This window comes from Triturus cristatus, chromosome 6, assembly GCF_964204655.1.
Source record: "Triturus cristatus chromosome 6, aTriCri1.1, whole genome shotgun sequence".
NCBI classification, from domain to species: Eukaryota; Metazoa; Chordata; class Amphibia; order Caudata; family Salamandridae; genus Triturus; species Triturus cristatus.
The window spans coordinates 894,817,822-894,837,747 of NC_140589.1; the positions used below are offsets into that span (position 1 = coordinate 894,817,822).

General features: G+C 46.9%; 1 protein-coding gene across 2 annotated transcripts in view; it reads right to left on the minus strand.

The window, feature by feature from the left end:
- The window catches only part of SCAF8 (SR-related CTD associated factor 8), a 1,763,249-nt gene that overhangs the window by 797,559 nt on the left and 945,764 nt on the right, over positions 1-19,926 (minus strand). For both annotated transcript variants that reach the window (XR_014963046.1, XM_085611536.1), the window contains exon 19: positions 11,126-11,200. Coding sequence is in view for 1 of the 2 variants with exons in the window: in XM_085611536.1 (XP_085467662.1) it covers positions 11,126-11,200 (75 nt within the window). In the remaining variant the exon portion in view is untranslated. The remainder of the gene's footprint in view (positions 1-11,125; positions 11,201-19,926) is intronic.

Sequence of the window (19,926 nt, forward strand, 5' to 3'; positions counted from 1 at the left end):
GTAGTACGACCCTGTTGGCGTGAACCTGTATAAATGGCTCTTGAACGGTTAGTGCCTGGAGTTCACTAACTCTTCTCAAAGAAGTGATCGCTACTAGGAAAGCTACTTTCCAGGTAAGGAATTGAATCTCGCATGAGTGTAGAGGTTCAAAGGGTGGACCCATCAGGCGTGTGAGGACCAAGTTGAGGTTCCACATTGGGGCTGGTGGGTGGCTAGGTGGAATGACTCGTTTGAGTCCTTCCAAGAATGCTTTGATGGCAGGCACTCTGAATAGAGAGAGGTGCTGCCTGGTTTGTAGATAGGCTGATATCGCGGTCAAATGGACACGTATAGAGGTGTACGCCAGATTGCATCGGTATAGGTGTAATAGGTAACAAATAATGTTTTGGATGGATGCGTCTAGCGGGTTAATGTCATTATTATTGCAATAAATGACGAACCTCTTCCATTTTGCTGCATAGCAAGCTCTGGTAGTGGGTCTCCTGGCCTCCTTAATGATGTCCATACAGTCAGGTGGCAGGTTTAGGTAGCCAAACTCTAGGACTTCAGGAGCCAGATTGCCAGGTTCAGCTGTTGCGGATCTGGATGCTGAATCTCTCCATGGTTCTGCGTCAAATGCTCGGGTTTGACCCGCAGCCTTTGATGCGGCACCACGGAAAGTTCGAGAAAGGTGGTGTACCACGGCTGGCGTGCCCACGTTGGAGCAACCAGGACGAGCGTCAGTGAGTGTTGACGCAGTTTGCGTGCCACCAGCGGTATCAGTGGTGCTGGGGGAAAAGCGTACGCAAATCTGCCGGACCAGTTCATCCATATCGCATTGCCCTGCGACTGCGGATGTGGGAACCTGGCGGCAAAGCTTTGGCATTTTGCGTTTTCGCTTGTCGCGAATAGGTCTATCTCTGGATGACCCCACTGCTGGAAGTACGGTTGGAGTACTGATGGGTGTAACTCCCACTCGTGCATCTGGTGGCTGTGTCTGCTGAGCAGATCCGCCATCTGGTTGTCCTTGCCGGGGAGGTGTTCTGCCATGAGGAACATGTTCCTTTGAATGGCCCACTTCCACATGCTCTGAGCCAGATGAGACAACTGTGGAGAGTGTGTTCCTCCCTGCTTCTGTATGTAGTACATGGCAGTCATGTTGTCCGTCCGGATCAACACGACTTTGTTGCACAAGTGTACTTTGAATGCTTTCATAGCGAGGAAGATTGCCATCAGCTCTAGAAGGTTGATGTGCATCTTCTTTTGTTGTTGTGTCCATAGTCCCTGCACTGTGTAATGGAGTACATGAGCTCCCCATCCCTGGAGAGACGCGTCCGCCGTCAGTATTATCTGTGGGACAGGCTCTTGGAACGGTCGGCCCTTGCAAAGGTTTTGTGGATTCCACCAATGCAGAGAGTTGTATGCCCGACCGTTCACCAACACTAGGTCTTTCAACTGTCCTTGAGCCTGATTCCACTGACGTGCTAAGCACTCCTGAAGCGGGCGCATATGTAGTCTCGCGTGGGAGACTATGAAGATGCAGGAGGCCATCATGCCTATCAACTGCATGAACACTCGCGCGGGAAGGGAGTGTTGTGGTTTGAACTTGGAAATCAGCATTTGCATGCTGTTGATTCTCACCAAATTTGGCTGAGATGTGGCCGCCAGAGTGTCTATAGTCGCACCTAGGTACTGTTGTACGTGTGCGGGCTGTAGATGGGATTTTGGGTAATTTAGTGAGAACCCCAGACTGTGAAGGAGGTGAATGGTGCGGGACATGTGGCTGGCACATTGCTGGGCTGACTTCGCTTGAACGAGCCAGTCGTCCAGGTAAGGGTAGACGTGTATGTGCTGCCTCCGTAGATGTGCCGCCACAGTAGCTAGGCACTTTGTAAACACCCTTGGTGCCGTTGTCACGCCGAAGGGAAGGACTTTGAATTGGTAGTGCTGCCCTTGAACAGTGAACCTGAGGTATTTTTTGTGTGAGGGGTGAATGGGTATGTGGAAATACGCATCCTTGAGGTCCAGTGTGGCCAGAAAGTCTCCCTGCTTGAGCAGCGGGAGGACTTGCTGTAGAGTGAGCATGTGAAAATGCTCGGAAAGAATGTATCTGTTTAGGGGTCTCAGGTCTAATATAGGTCTGAGTGACCCGTCCTTTTTCGGTATTAAAAAGTACAGGGAGTACACCCCCGTACCTTGCTCGTGGACGGGTACGACCTCTATTGCGCCTTTTAGAAGCATACTTTGCACCTCCTGCTGTAAGAGCGTTAAGTGCTCTGAGGACATAGGACGGTTTTTTGGAGGTATTGTGGGTGGAGTGGAGGTTAGTTCTAGACAGTAACCGTATTTGACAATATCTTTGACCTACCTGTCCGTGGTGATGGAGTTCCACGTGGACAGGAACCTTTGTAGCCTTCCCCCGACAGGTGTTATGTGGTCGGGAGGAAGGGAGAGGGCGTCACTGCTTGTTCTTGGGGGAGGACCTGGTGTTGCCGTAGCCGCGTCCTCTGCCCTTTGTACTGGAGCCACGATATCCACCCCGGGTGTTTTTATCGTAGGTGGTTTGTGTATTGCCCTTGTTGTATGTTTGCTGTGACCCCTGTCCTCTACCTGCTCCTCTATTTCCGGGGCGACGAAAGGAGCCGCTCCGAAAGGACTGAGTCTGGAGAGCCCCCATGGACTTTGCAGTGTCCGTGTCCTTTTTTATTTTCTCTAGGGTGGTGTCAACCTCCGGGCCGAATAAATAGTCGGGGTTGACAGGCTGGTTGAGTATGTTGTTTTGCACCTCAGGTTTGAATCCGGAGATTCGTAACCAGGCATTTCGTCGCAGCATGACGCTAGTGTTTATGGCCCTGGCAGCTGTGTCTGCGGCATCCAGCGCACACTTGGTGGATGCGTTTGTGAGGAGCTGTCCCTCCCTGATGAGGATCTCTGCACCTTCTCTGTATTGTTGGAGTAGTTGCTCTAATGTGTCGTAGTGCGCTCTATCGTAGCGAGCGAGGAGCGCTTGAGTATTGGCAATGCGCCATATGTTGGCTGCCTGGGCGGCAACCCGTTTGCCAGAGGTCTCTAACACCTTGGACTCTTTGTCCGGGGGAGGAGCGTCACCTGTTGTTTGTGAGTGTGCCCTCTTGCGAGCATTCGCAACGACAATGGAATCCAGAGGTAATTGGCCTCTGATGTAAGTAGGGTCCCCAGGCGCTGATCTGTATTTCTTGTCGATCCTGGGGTTTATCACTCTTGCCCTGGTGGGTTCCTTGAAGATGTCCTTTGCTGGTTTGAGGACACCCTTCAACATGGGTAGAGTTTTTATATTCCTCTGAGGATGCGAAAGTATCCATAAGAAAGTCGTCCTCGACGGTGTCCGAGTGAAGTTGCACCCCATGATTGGCCGCAGCACGTTCAATTAGAGCGTTGAACGCCGCAGTGTCCTCTGTGGGAGATGTTTTTGCTCCATAGAGTTGCGGGTCTTGTGCATCCATAGGTGCACCTGGGTCCACAGGGTCATCCCAAGTTTGATCAGGGTCCTGTTGGCCGTCAGGGTCCATGTCTCCGGGGTAGGGGACTTGGTCACCCATGTAGTCCTCCAACGCATCCGTGTCGGAGTGTGTGGGAGAGAAGGATTGTGGATCCTGGTAGGGTGAGTGGAAAGGTTCGTAAAGAACTGGTTCTGAAGCCACAGGCAGCTTTCTTTTAAGTGGAATCCTGAAGGAGTCCAAAGCCGGCTCCGAAGTTATTTTCCTTTTGTGGATAATCATCCTGCCGGTGTCGGCGTCGATGAGATGCGATGGAGACGTCTCCGCAGAGCGTTCGGCAGGCGTGATCGTGGTGTGGGTGACCCGTGTCCTGATTTGGAACAGTTTCGGGGCTGTGGATGGTGGCAGGCCAAAAGTAATGTTGGCTGGTGCCGAAGAGGCTGCTGGAGCTTTAATTGGCTCGGAGCCCGACGTGTCCTGGAGGACCATTTTCTTTTTGGTGCTTTGCGCAGCAATGGGTCGCGTCTGGAGCGCCCTCGATTCTTTTGCACCGACCGGTTCTGTCGAGGCAGTCGTGGATTTTTTCGGCGCCGGTGGGTCATCGAGTCGAGGGGCGGGAATGGCCGTCGACTTCTTCGATGAGTGTGGCTTTGGTGTTGCCGTGGAAACGGTGTGAGACGCAGCAGGCTGTTTGACCTTTGGGGTCGGAGTCGATTGCGTCGGTGCCGGGAGCCGAGCAGGTTTGGTGGTACCGAAGGCCTTCTTCCTTATGTCGACTCCGACGTCGGCCGCTTCGAGTTCGGCACCGAAGTCTCGTTTGGTGCGCTCGGTGCCGATGTGTTTTGCTGGCGTCGAAGGTGTGGAGGGCCTCGATCCGACCAGTGCCACTTTCGGTTTCGGTTTCAATTGAACCAATACAGCTTTCGGTTTCGGTTTCGAAGAAGGGAAACCAGCCGTTTTGGGCATTAATGGCTGCCGCTGAATGTCCGAGGCCGGGCCCGAGGGCGGGGCCGAAGAACTGCGGGATAGGTCTTGGGTAAGGCCCGAAGGCGATCCCTCGACCGGAGCCATAGACTGTTGCACTGGGCTTTCTTCAGTCTGAACGGGTAGGCCTTGTTCGTCACCGGAGCTACTCTCTTCGGCCCCTAAGGCCTCATTGTAGTCTCCTACCTCGGTGTCGTCTTCATCTCTGCGAAAGAGTGTTTCGTCGACGTCTTCCGATCCGGAGTCATGTTCGGAAGCGGGACTGGAGGGTAGGTTCTCCACTTCTTCGACATCTTCGGTCTCGGCGTTGAAGATGTCGGCCGGGGGCCGGTGCCGTTTGCTGCGCCTCGAGTCTCGCCGCTCGTCGATTCCGTAGAGTCTTCTTGGATCGAAATCTGGCACAGGCCATGCATGTAGATTCGTCGTGATCCGGTGAAAGGCATTTGTTGCACACCGGATGGACGTCGACGTGAGGGTATTTCGCATTGCATACCGGACACCTCTTGAATGGTGTCCTCGATTCCATCGTTGATGTCGAATCGACGGTCGGGTAAGATGCGAAAGTTTGTTCTGGAAGTTAGTAAACTAACAAAGATACTATCGATACCGATCGAGAACAGTACCGACGCGAACTAAAGGCCTTTTGGCCTGAAAAAAGATTTTCCTAACTTGAGTCAAGATAGCACATCCGAACCCTATGGCGGAAAAAAACAATCTGAGGATGGAGAGGATGCCCATGCGCACTGTAGTCCAGGGGAGGAGTCACCTATCCCAGGATACTTCGAAGACTCTTCCAGGACAACAACGTGCAAACATCCGGACCCAACACTAGGCGGCGATCTATGCACAGATATGAATTCAGCAGCCCACATGCCTCGAACAGATCGAATTCTGAAATCCCATTGCCCACTATATACTCATCGCAAGGTAAGGTGGATGTAACCTGCCCTACAGTCAGAATGCTTCAACTAAGAATGAAGGTAACATAACCAAAACCTGAACTGATAATGCTGACCACAAACCAGAGGAAACTTCGATATGCAGGGTAGGTGGGTATGTGGAAGTAGGCATCCTTTATGTAGAGGGCAGTCATGAAGCAGCCTTGCTGTAGCAGAGGAATTACATCCTGGAGCGTCAGTATGTGGAAGTTCTCTGACAGAATGTACTTATTAAGGGGCCTGAGGTCTAGGATGGGCCTTAGGGACCCATCCTTTTTGGGAATCAGGAAGTGTAAGGAGTACACCCCTTGCCTCAGTGTTGGGAGTGGTACAGGTTCAATAGCTCCTTAGCGGAGTAGTGCATGCATCTCCTCTTGGAGCTGACAATGATGTTCCAGGGAGTGCCTGTGTCTGCAAAGGGGAAAGTTAGGTGGTGTCTTTCTGAGTTCTAGGCATAATCCATCTGCTGGAATGCCTAGAACCCACTAGCCTGAGGTGATCTCTGCCTAGCAGGGCAGAAACCCATGCAATCTTCCAACAACAGGTGTTAGATTATCGGGGAATTGAGTCAATGCTTCGCAGCTGGGCCCTTTTGGGGGCTGTGCCTTTTCCCCCCAACTTGGCTGTTAATACAATTGTATCCTACCCTGTAGTAAACCCAAGAAGGTATTTGTTAGTGCTGCTGTCTGGGGAAGGATGTGGATGTTTAAGGGGTGGTGGTTGTGGCCCCCCGCGATACTGCGTGCAGCCAAAGGATCCAAAGGCAGATTAAGTTTGTAAGGCACCTGTGGCTGTCTGTGTCCTTCTTAACTTTCTCCAACATCTGATTAACTTGGGTTCCGCAGAGGTGATCACAGTTGAAAGGATTGCTGAAGAAATGTTACATCTCTGGTTTTTAGGTAAGTATTTAGTAGTGGGAGTTGAGGTTATGGGGGTAGACTCAGGGGTCCTCCAGGGTCAGGGATGCACTCTTGCTACACCCTCAGCGGCACTAAAGCGGCCGGGAGCAGAGTGCTGAGGCGCAATATTATCCAATGGGTGATAGGGGGCCTCCGGTTGGTTGCTGCTGACGAGCAGGCCACTAGGTTGTGGGAGCCAAGCTCCTGGTGTTAGGCTGAGGACAAAGGGGGACCTGGTTTAGCACACAAAGTACACCTGCAGCGGCGGCTGCGTGCAGGGTGCTGTTTTGGCGTTTGGTGCCCTGTCATTTTCAATCGTGATTTTCACTTTTGGTTTTTAGCTGCAGTCTCGGTTCAGGAAGACTTCCGGGAGGAACCAACAGTGGGCAGGTAAGTTAGAGGGCCCGGGAACGCAGGTGCATCTCGGGTTCTTGTCTCCAGGGCGGCTGGATGCAGGGGTGTCTTTTGAGGTTGGATTTCACCTTACCAGGCCACTCGCGGTTGGGGGGGGTCTCCGTGCAGAGGCTGCAGGCGACGTCAGGGAGTCCTGGAGGGGTCAACCCATGGTGGACTCGGACTGAGCACTGGGGGACCTTGCTGGGACCGGTGAGACACTCTAACTTGGGCCGTAGGCGATGGGTGCAGTGGTGGTTCCAGGTGTCAGGTTTCTTTTTCCTCAGCAGGCTCGGAGTCTTTCTTTGGTGTTTCTTCTGAACAGAGCTGCTTTTCACAGGAGATCTGGTCTTTGTTGAAGACAGTCTGTCCTCCCATGGGTTCTGGAGGTCGCTGGCTGCAGGACAAGACTGTTTTTGGCGCAGGATCTCTGGAAACTGTAGACGGGCTGGTAAGGCTGGGGCCAAGTCAGTTGTTCTCTGCAATCTCCTCTGCTGGATGCCTCCTTTCGTCCTTTTTCTTCTTAGGTTGCGGGAATTTGCTTTCTTGGTTATGGGCTGTCCCCTAAATACTGTATTTAGGGGACGTTTTAGGAATCCCAAGGTCAGTAGCCAATTGGCTACTGACCTTAGGGTGACTAAACCCTTGGGGTGCTCACCCCACGTTGGGGAGTGAGCACAATCCCTAATCCTGATTGGGGAGTGCCTGCCATCTGCAAGATGGCAGGCACTGAAGAGTGGGCTTCACCTCGTCCCCCCACCTGAGATGTGGCGTTAGCTGAGGTGGGCACACCTTCTGGGCTGGCTAGTTTCTCCCGCCCGTCTTCCCGCCGAAAAGGAGTGGAGGCAGGAAGGGGGCCTGCTCCTGATAGCAGGAGAGGCTGGGGGTCGCATTACAAAGGCTGCCAGGCCTTTGCAGCTCCCCTGCCACAGATGGCTCTTCCTGGCCTGGGGCAGGTGTGAACACCTACGCCCAGGAAAGGCTTTGTTTCTAGGCTCAGGGAGCGAAGGCTTCCACCAAAGGGGTCAAGAAACATGTCTCGTTGAGGCAGGCTGTTAAGTACCAGTCAGGGAACCCACCAGAGGCTGGTAGTTTTTCAGGGGGCATCCCTAAGATGCCCTCTGTGTGCCTTTTTCATTAAATGCCACACTTGCATCAGTGTGGGTTTAACGTGCCGAGAAGTTTGATACCAAACTTCAGTTTTCAGTGTAGCCATTGTGGTGCTGTGGAGTTCGTAAAGACAAGCTCCCAGCATCATATACACCCAATGGCAGCACTGCACTTACATGGACCAAGAATGGACTTCTACACTGTAGGGGTACAGAGCTCATGCACCTGTCCCCTCACCACTGGTATAGGGCACCCAGCTAGAGGGGTGACTGATCTATGCCAGGGCAGTGGGTTGTAGGCATGGCACACCAACGTGTGCCATACTGAATCTTTACTTTGTTCTGCACCAAAACACGCAGCCTGCAAAGGCAGTGTGTGTGTGTGTAAAGGTAAAGGGCCTCTAAGGGTGTCTCAATATGTGCTGCAGCCCTTAGAAGTCTTCCCCTGGTAACAGTGACCTGGGTAGCTGTGGTACAATTTACCAGGGGCTGACCTGTGGCTAGAGATACCAATTGGGTTAGTTTTGGGTAAAGAACACAGGGCCTGGGAACCTGATTGGCAGGAACCCAGGGCACATCAAGTCAAAGTGCATCAGTAGTGTGGCAAAAAGTGGGGGGTTAGTGCAACAGAAATCCACTTTCCTACCGAGTGACACTTGGGGCAAAACTAAGGGGTGCTTTCCATCACTGAGAGACCTTCTTGTGCCTCAAGAAGATGATGGAGGCCCGAAGGGCTAGGCCCCAAATAGGAAGTCGAAAAAGTACAATTCACGGAACAGAGTAGAAAGGAAGACTCGATTGGATAACTGATCGATGAAGCACAATTGTAATCTCTTCTGACAAGGAACAAATCCGAATGGGCAGGGGAGAAATCCATGAGGCGTCAACCTGGAGCTCGAAAGGACACGTCTGAACCAGACAGTAGAGAGAGAAAAAACAATCTAACAATGCAAGCGATGTCCATGCGCAATACCAGCAATAGGTGGAGTCATTATACCTCATGACTCGAAAAGACTTCTTCGAAGAAAGAAAAAATGTAAACACACCCGAACTTAGCACTAGATGGCAGGCGTATGTACAGCATATATATCTACAGCTGTACATGCCACAAACACATGTTTTCTGAAACTATCAATCTTCCGATATGTGGAACAATGTTTTGCCGCTTGCTCTACAAATTGACTTTTGGATAGCTGATACCAAATTGGAGTGTCAGGAGCTCAATATCTCAATGTCAAGTAAGAAACAGGTACAGAGATGATTTTAACACCTTCCTGCCAGATTTCGAATATAGGTATTACCCTTACTGATCTTCTGGTTGCCCCCTTAAAATCAGATGGATAACAGTCTCTTTCAGTGACCATCAATGGCAAATGGAATCGCTTTGATGTCTTTTCCTTCGTGCAACTTTTTATTTTAACTCCAGAATATGCGCCTTAAGAGGACTGCTCGTCCAATTACATCTGGTTCCTCCTTTCCTTTTATGAAACCATCCAAACAAACACCATTTAGGTCAGGATTTTTTAAGGCTAATTTGCATCTGTTGGCTCATACTGTGGGTGAAGGCATTAGTATGTGGATCATCTATAAATAGTCACTTGTTATAAAGAGGGCTTTTCTTTAGTTACAAAGCCATTCAATGACTAGAAAAGGTGTTCCTGGAAATCACCTGGATAAAAATCCAAAAGTTAGATGTAAAAATACCTTAGGAGTAGCAAGCACAGAAACAAATTCTGAAAACAAATGTGCAATTAGAAATCTCTCCGAGCAGAGCTCTCAGAGGGACTTTCTTCCACATGACATTCAGCAGAATCTGAAGTGTGGAAGCCTTAAGGGGAGTGAATTTAAGTGCAATATCACATAACTGGCTGAAGTTTGGGTATTTTCTAATGAGGTGATAAGGCTACAAATGAATAGAAGTTTCCATCTCACTTTGTACGTAAACACCTATGAAAGGCTGAAAGATCTAAAATATTTAGCTTCTTGAAATGGAGTGGCTTTTTACTAATAGTTACTCTGACAGGTGAAGCCCAATAGAAAGAAAACAGCACACCCTTACATGTAGGAACTTTAGATCCTAGTGCACAAATAAGAATTTCTCATTCTTTGCACTGTCACTGGCAAAATTGTATACAAAACCATGCATTCCATCGCACCAAATCTATTCATTCCTACAGCTCAGCAAAAATATAAGAAATGTGTTAACCTCAACATATGAAAGATGAATGACTTCCTTCTGAAGTAAACCTAGACTTCTTTATTCTTGAGCTTGCTGCCAGATTTAGTGCTTGCTTACTGTTAATTTACACTAAATGAGTTTTAGCCTACATCCATCATATTAACAGGGTTACAAAACCAGCCTCAGGCACATCATGCACAACTAAGAAAGTCAGAGCTACAAGCAGCACTGCCTGATGGATCGGAGTCAGTTGATCACGTAATGTCGCACTCTCTGTTCACCAACAGGTTTAGTGGGCGCTCCCTGGTAATGAAGGATACAAATGTATTGTATCCACTTTATTGTATACACCACCAGTATTAAGCTACTTGTGGATCCACACCTGTTCATTTTTACATCTAGTTTTTTAAAGTGTATACTTTATTAATCGGATATTTAATATTCTAAATTATATACATATAAAAAGCAACATGCATAAATGTGGCATTTTAAAATGCTCTGTAAATGTGAAGGGATTTAAAAGTTGGTAGTCTTCATTTTATTAGGAGGGTGGCCTCAACTGAAGCACAAGCAGACACTGAGAAAAAGAGAATGTATTAGGAGCAAAAACAAAGTAATATTTGCTAGATTCTAACATATTGTTTTGTCTTTTAGAAGATACTTTATACTAGGTCTGTGTGATGCATTCTTGTTTATGTAGTTTAAAAAAAATAATGTTTTAATAAGTTTAAAATCGTAAACACTGCTTAGGCCGAGGTCCTTCACTATAGTGATTCACTAGGGGTTCACGAAAATCAAAAGATTAAGAACCGGTGGCATACTCCTTCGCCATAGAGACGCACGTGACAACAAAATATGTACAGCTTCAAAGAGATATTTACCAAAGTAAGCCTGAAAACATGCTGCATCCTCAATCATCATCTAAAAAGGCTTTTTGAACAGGAACAGCTGCTTCTCCCACCCCAGTGAACTGTAAGATCACCTCATTCTGCTTAATCCATGAAAAGTAGGTAGTAAAAATTAATTTTACGTCAAGCGAATTAAACGGACAATAACAATATAAAGTCTTATTGTTGTCCACTACATTCCATGAAATGCAATACATCTAATTGAAACTGATTTTAAATATTAACATTTTACTGTCCTTTGAATACAATGAATATCTTACGGGTTGTAACGGTAGGTGGTGGAATTGCCGGAGGTGGAATGACAGCAGGTGGTGGGATTGGAGGAGCAATGTATCCTAGAAGGGGAGAAAAGAAAAACATTCACTACAAAGAGCATTGAGAGGCGCTTTAATGAAAATAACATTGCACAGAATCCTTATATGTTTCCTTTAAGCTAGCTTTTCTCTTCTAACATGATTATCTGAAATGTGACAAAGGTTCCAGATATAGCTTGGAAAATTGGGGATTTGGGGTGTTATTTCTGGTGAATATGCTACTGGCAGAACTACAAAAGAATCTTCTCTAAAACGTTGTTGATTTTGAGAATTGTCCCTGCATGAGTGCTTACCCAATGCCCCCTAAATCATATCAGGAACCACATCGACCTACCTATCAGACGTTATCAACACTTAATGTTAACACACATCATCCACTACAATGGGATGACTCAGTGGTATTGCTAGAGGGAAAACAGTTACTGGAAAGTAGTTTTTTCCTCGCTCTTTCATTCTACTCTTCCTCGTTCCAAAAAAGGTGGGTCATCAATAAGTGAGAAGAGCATAAAGCAATCAGAACTTTTATTTATTTTTATTTATAATTTTCATATAACAACATCAATAGAACATCTACATCAGTTACACTATATTGCAGAATACATAGCAGTACGTTGTCACATTATCATTAAAATCAGTTATGCCACAACAGCATTCGATTCAAGATAAAAACATATATCAACCACAGCAGCCACACAATATTTGTCATTAGTCATTTGAATGAGCTAATATATAGGCAGTAAAAGGTCCCCAAATGTCACGTGGTCTTGAAGCTTTTGGCAGTTCCTCCCCATAGCAAATCAGTGGATCTCGGCAATATGCAATATCTTTTAGCCAATTTGTCACTTGTGGCGCCGGCCTGCCGTCCCAATGAATGGAGACCCTACGCTTGGCCAACAATAGAGCTAAGTCCTATTACTAGCTTTGAGCTTCGTCACATTTCCCAAAAGGCAGAGGGCCATAGTACATGCTATAGGTTTGTAGGAAGGTGGAATCTGACTAATGGTTGCCCCCAACTTTTTGCCTGATAATTGAGTGGTTTTTGACTAGTCTGGCTGGGATCCTGCTATCCAGGACCGCAGCCTATCTGCTTTCTCCTTAAAAACTGATGTGAGTACCCTAGGTACAAACCAATTGGATACTGAGGATACCCTGGCAGTCCCTTGGAGATGGTACCCTAGGTACCCAGGGCATGGGTCCCTCAGTAGGCCTACCAGGGCTGCAGCACTTATTGTGCCACCCTGGGACAGCTATACAAACTGACACCACCAGACCACTACTGTAGTCTGGGTAAGGTGGTGCTAGCACCCCTTAGAGGGATATAGGTACCCTATATCCCACCCCATTACAACACATATACTCTCATAGGTCACCCCTATAGCAGGCCTTTCTAATCCTACAAGGCAGGGTGCTGAGGCATGTGTGAGGGGGGACCCCAACCTGAGTAGGGCCCCTCTGCAACCTTCGTAAAACCATTGCTGGGTTGTTTGTAGTGTAGCCATACCATATACTCTTAACCGCATTATAAGTATATCACGATAGCGCGATAACTTGAGAATGGCTACACAGAACCATATTGTGTTTGGTGTCAAACATGTAGGAATCATAACCCCAGTCCAGCCATGGGCATGAGGGCATGATTTCCTCCTGCTAGAGGGGCGATATGGGAAAAGCGGCAGAATTTAGACACCAATTTAAAAGTGCACACGTAGTACAAAATGGATGCTACCAGCCACCCACATGACTCTGGCTGCCTGTTGCTGGGGAAAATCCCAGCCTCGGCAGCTGGACAATAGGGCTCCTGTGGCAGGGAGGTGCCAGCACCTCCCCAGACAGGATATGTGGATTGGAACAGGGTGGGTGCACCTTAATATGCCTTTCAGGAGTTGCACGTAGGCAGCTACAACGCCTACATTCTGCATACACCGCCTGGAACCAGTTCAGGGGCATCCTGCCCCTCGCCCAGGCGGAAAACACACAAAGGGGAGAGGGTGTAGCCACCCTTTCCCGCCTCACCTCTCATTGGTGCACACTACTCTGGACACTCCCCTAATCTTGGGGATAAAGGTGAATAACGTGGCCCCAGAGCCTCAGATTAATCTTGGACTTCACAGACTTGACCTTCGACGAGCTGCTGCCCAGCTGACTGAAGAAATCTCCCTTGGGGTAAAGGAGTTACCCCCCTGCTTGGCAGGCACCTGAAACACTGCAAGTGACCCGGTTGGAACTTCGCTGCTCCTACGGACTTAGTCGACTCCCAACAACCTTGAGGTGGGTTCCCTGAGCATCCCAGAGGCCAGTGAGTGTGCACAGGAAGGCTGAGCACCGTGAACCGCGTGGGTGCCGAGATCTCCAATCCCCAGGACACAGGCCACCTCTTGCATAGCACACGACCCTGACCAGTGGGGAAGTTGTGCTTTGGCCCGTTATCGAGCCAACCACTTTGCAGCAATTGTGCCAAAGATTAGCGCCCTAGCCCCCTCCGGTGGCCCGTGGGCTCCCTTTTACGCACGCCAAATTGCCGCCTCCCGCGGGCCCTTGTCTCTCGACTTGTGGGCCCTAGCGGAGGTCAATCTCGACTTTCAAGAGTTCCCCTGGTTGCTCCAGGCCTGCTCTACAGTCTCTCCAAAGGAGACCTCTCACAGACCTCGTGGGTCTGCACCAGTAGCTGATTTGTTCATCTTGCGTGGGTTGTGGTTGCCAAGGCTTAGTGGATCCAATCCGGACACTAACACCGCAGCGACCCTCATCCGTCGTGGGACAGTCGCCCTCCAGAAGCTGGCCTTCCTTGAAGCCTCCCGGAGCCCGTGGCTGCAGATCCAAGCTACACCTCATTCCACTTGAAGCACCCGACATTGAAGGGCTCTTTCCTTTGAGCTCCCTGGTCACTGTGCCGTGACCCAGACTCTGTCCCCTCTGCTTTCAGGTTCTTCTCTACAAACTCTACAACTTCATTCTTCACGGCATCATCAACGCTTTTGGCTAGCAGCAGTTTTGTACATTTTCCCATTGAAAATCAGCCCGCGACCCGACATCGAAAACGACCTATGCACCCGGCTTCCCTGGGGCAGGTAACAGTGGTACCTCGGTACTCCCGTGGTAGTGGGCTCCTCAAAAGCTTAACTCTAAGTTTTTAACTCCTGCTAGAAGTGTCTTTAATCTGTTTAAATCAAACCGCGACATTCTCCATAGGATATAATAGAGATCCCGATAGCAGCTATTTCCACTGCACGCGCCTCCCGTGGGTCCCCTTCCTCATAACCTGGGGTGGATTCTTAAGGGGCCAGCGATCCTAAATGCCCTAGGCATTGTCTGTAGAATTGTCGTGGTTCTTATACCACTTTTTTAATATATGGTTTGGTCCCCCCCTGGGGCCCTATGATTCCAGTGCTATTTATTGTATCTATCAATGCTTGTTTGAATTGTAACTTTGCCTTAGCCTCATAAATAGACTTGTGGGATTCTGAAAAAATATATATATATATATATATATATATATATATATATATATATATATATATATATATATATATATATATATATATATATATATATATATATATATATATATATATATATATATATATATATATATATATATATATATATATATATATATATATATATATATATATATATATATATATATATATATATATATATATATATATATATATATATATATATATATATATATATATATATATATATATATATATATATATATATATATATATATATATATATATATATATATATATATATATATATATATATATATATATATATATATATATATATATATATATATATATATATATATATATATATATATATATATATATATATATATATATATATATATATATATATATATATATATATATATATATATATATATATATATATATATATATATATATATATATATATATATATATATATATATATATATATATATATATATATATATATATATATATATATATATATATATATATATATATATATATATATATATATATATATATATATATATATATATATATTCCACACAAAAGCACCAGACTTGGAGAGCCACACACCTTGTTGGATACTTTATTCCTGCAAGGCAGTCCTGTTTCAAACCAACAAAACGCTCTGAGTTCATCAGCCAATACTTTCACTCCTTACGCGTTTCAAGCATCTCGTGCCCTTGATCACAGGTGTATTGGCGAATGTGAACAAACAGAATGCCGCTTCTCTAAATAGCAGTTACTTAGTCTCGCCAAGTGGGCGTATCCGCACATTGCATTCTGGTAGATAGAGTTCATGTAAAAGGTAAGTCTTTATAAGTACGGCTGTTAGTTCCACATTACACAATTTCAAATACCTCAGTAGGTTTCCGTGCAATCTGCGGTTGTGGCAGGACTGTATTGATCCTTCAGTGCAGAAAACAACAAGGCTCCATATCGCGTTGTTGAATAACTCGCTGGACACTGCTTTCTTCGCAGGGGAGCTCGCCGCGACCCCGGTAGGCCGCAATTAAATTCCACACAAAAGCACCAGACTTGGAGAGCCACACACCTTGTTGGATACTTTATTCCTGCAAGGCAGTCCTGTTTCAAACCAACAAAACGCTCTGAGTTCATCAGCCAATACTTTCACTCCTTACGCGTTTCAAGCATCTCGTGCCCTTGATCACAGGTGTATTGGCGAATGTGAACAAACAGAATGCCGCTTCTCTAAATAGCAGTTACTTAGTCTCGCCAAGTGGGCGTATCCGCACATTGCATTCTGGTAGATAGAGTTCATGTAAAAGGTAAGTCTTTATAAGTACGGCTGTTAGTTCCACATTACACAATTTCAAATACCTCAGTAGGTTTCCGTGCAATCTGCGGTTGTGGCAGGACTGTATTGATCCTTCAGTGCAGAAAACAACAAGGCTCCATATCGCGTTGTTGAATAACTCGCTGGACACTGCTTTCTTCGCAGGGGAGCTCGCCGCGACCCCGGTAGGCCGCAATTAAATTCCACACAAAAGCACCAGACTTGGAGAGCCACACACCTTGTTGGATACTTTATTCCTGCAAGGCAGTCCTGTTTCAAACCAACAAAACGCTCTGAGTTCATCAGCCAATACTTTCTCTAAATAGCAGTTACTTAGTCTCGCCAAGTGGGCGTATCCGCACATTGCATTCTGGTAGATAGAGTTCATGTAAAAGGTAAGTCTTTATAAGTACGGCTGTTAGTTCCACATTACACAATTTCAAATACCTCAGTAGGTTTCCGTGCAATCTGCGGTTGTGGCAGGACTGTATTGATCCTTCAGTGCAGAAAACAACAAGGCTCCATATCGCGTTGTTGAATAACTCGCTGGACACTGCTTTCTTCGCAGGGGAGCTCGCCGCGACCCCGGTAGGCCGCAATTAAATTCCACACAAAAGCACCAGACTTGGAGAGCCACACACCTTGTTGGATACTTTATTCCTGCAAGGCAGTCCTGTTTCAAACCAACAAAACGCTCTGAGTTCATCAGCCAATACTTTCACTCCTTACGCGTTTCAAGCATCTCGTGCCCTTGATCACAGGTGTATTGGCGAATGTGAACAAACAGAATGCCGCTTCTCTAAATAGCAGTTACTTAGTCTCGCCAAGTGGGCGTATCCGCACATTGCATTCTGGTAGATAGAGTTCATGTAAAAGGTAAGTCTTTATAAGTACGGCTGTTAGTTCCACATTACACAATTTCAAATACCTCAGTAGGTTTCCGTGCAATCTGCGGTTGTGGCAGGACTGTATTGATCCTTCAGTGCAGAAAACAACAAGGCTCCATATCGCGTTGTTGAATAACTCGCTGGACACTGCTTTCTTCGCAGGGGAGCTCGCCGCGACCCCGGTAGGCCGCAATTAAATTCCACACAAAAGCACCAGACTTGGAGAGCCACACACCTTGTTGGATACTTTATTCCTGCAAGGCAGTCCTGTTTCAAACCAACAAAACGCTCTGAGTTCATCAGCCAATACTTTCACTCCTTACGCGTTTCAAGCATCTCGTGCCCTTGATCACAGGTGTATTGGCGAATGTGAACAAACAGAATGCCGCTTCTCTAAATAGCAGTTACTTAGTCTCGCCAAGTGGGCGTATCCGCACATTGCATTCTGGTAGATAGAGTTCATGTAAAAGGTAAGTCTTTATAAGTACGGCTGTTAGTTCCACATTACACAATTTCAAATACCTCAGTAGGTTTCCGTGCAATCTGCGGTTGTGGCAGGACTGTATTGATCCTTCAGTGCAGAAAACAACAAGGCTCCATATCGCGTTGTTGAATAACTCGCTGGACACTGCTTTCTTCGCAGGGGAGCTCGCCGCGACCCCGGTAGGCCGCAATTAAATTCCACACAAAAGCACCAGACTTGGAGAGCCACACACCTTGTTGGATACTTTATTCCTGCAAGGCAGTCCTGTTTCAAACCAACAAAACGCTCTGAGTTCATCAGCCAATACTTTCACTCCTTACGCGTTTCAAGCATCTCGTGCCCTTGATCACAGGTGTATTGGCGAATGTGAACAAACAGAATGCCGCTTCTCTAAATAGCAGTTACTTAGTCTCGCCAAGTGGGCGTATCCGCACATTGCATTCTGGTAGATAGAGTTCATGTAAAAGGTAAGTCTTTATAAGTACGGCTGTTAGTTCCACATTACACAATTTCAAATACCTCAGTAGGTTTCCGTGCAATCTGCGGTTGTGGCAGGACTGTATTGATCCTTCAGTGCAGAAAACAACAAGGCTCCATATCGCGTTGTTGAATAACTCGCTGGACACTGCTTTCTTCGCAGGGGAGCTCGCCGCGACCCCGGTAGGCCGCAATTAAATTCCACACAAAAGCACCAGACTTGGAGAGCCACACACCTTGTTGGATACTTTATTCCTGCAAGGCAGTCCTGTTTCAAACCAACAAAACGCTCTGAGTTCATCAGCCAATACTTTCACTCCTTACGCGTTTCAAGCATCTCGTGCCCTTGATCACAGGTGTATTGGCGAATGTGAACAAACAGAATGCCGCTTCTCTAAATAGCAGTTACTTAGTCTCGCCAAGTGGGCGTATCCGCACATTGCATTCTGGTAGATAGAGTTCATGTAAAAGGTAAGTCTTTATAAGTACGGCTGTTAGTTCCACATTACACAATTTCAAATACCTCAGTAGGTTTCCGTGCAATCTGCGGTTGTGGCAGGACTGTATTGATCCTTCAGTGCAGAAAACAACAAGGCTCCATATCGCGTTGTTGAATAACTCGCTGGACACTGCTTTCTTCGCAGGGGAGCTCGCCGCGACCCCGGTAGGCCGCAATTAAATTCCACACAAAAGCACCAGACTTGGAGAGCCACACACCTTGTTGGATACTTTATTCCTGCAAGGCAGTCCTGTTTCAAACCAACAAAACGCTCTGAGTTCATCAGCCAATACTTTCACTCCTTACGCGTTTCAAGCATCTCGTGCCCTTGATCACAGGTGTATTGGCGAATGTGAACAAACAGAATGCCGCTTCTCTAAATAGCAGTTACTTAGTCTCGCCAAGTGGGCGTATCCGCACATTGCATTCTGGTAGATAGAGTTCATGTAAAAGGTAAGTCTTTATAAGTACGGCTGTTAGTTCCACATTACACAATTTCAAATACCTCAGTAGGTTTCCGTGCAATCTGCGGTTGTGGCAGGACTGTATTGATCCTTCAGTGCAGAAAACAACAAGGCTCCATATCGCGTTGTTGAATAACTCGCTGGACACTGCTTTCTTCGCAGGGGAGCTCGCCGCGACCCCGGTAGGCCGCAATTAAATTCCACACAAAAGCACCAGACTTGGAGAGCCACACACCTTGTTGGATACTTTATTCCTGCAAGGCAGTCCTGTTTCAAACCAACAAAACGCTCTGAGTTCATCAGCCAATACTTTCACTCCTTACGCGTTTCAAGCATCTCGTGCCCTTGATCACAGGTGTATTGGCGAATGTGAACAAACAGAATGCCGCTTCTCTAAATAGCAGTTACTTAGTCTCGCCAAGTGGGCGTATCCGCACATTGCATTCTGGTAGATAGAGTTCATGTAAAAGGTAAGTCTTTATAAGTACGGCTGTTAGTTCCACATTACACAATTTCAAATACCTCAGTAGGTTTCCGTGCAATCTGCGGTTGTGGCAGGACTGTATTGATCCTTCAGTGCAGAAAACAACAAGGCTCCATATCGCGTTGTTGAATAACTCGCTGGACACTGCTTTCTTCGCAGGGGAGCTCGCCGCGACCCCGGTAGGCCGCAATTAAATTCCACACAAAAGCACCAGACTTGGAGAGCCACACACCTTGTTGGATACTTTATTCCTGCAAGGCAGTCCTGTTTCAAACCAACAAAACGCTCTGAGTTCATCAGCCAATACTTTCACTCCTTACGCGTTTCAAGCATCTCGTGCCCTTGATCACAGGTGTATTGGCGAATGTGAACAAACAGAATGCCGCTTCTCTAAATAGCAGTTACTTAGTCTCGCCAAGTGGGCGTATCCGCACATTGCATTCTGGTAGATAGAGTTCATGTAAAAGGTAAGTCTTTATAAGTACGGCTGTTAGTTCCACATTACACAATTTCAAATACCTCAGTAGGTTTCCGTGCAATCTGCGGTTGTGGCAGGACTGTATTGATCCTTCAGTGCAGAAAACAACAAGGCTCCATATCGCGTTGTTGAATAACTCGCTGGACACTGCTTTCTTCGCAGGGGAGC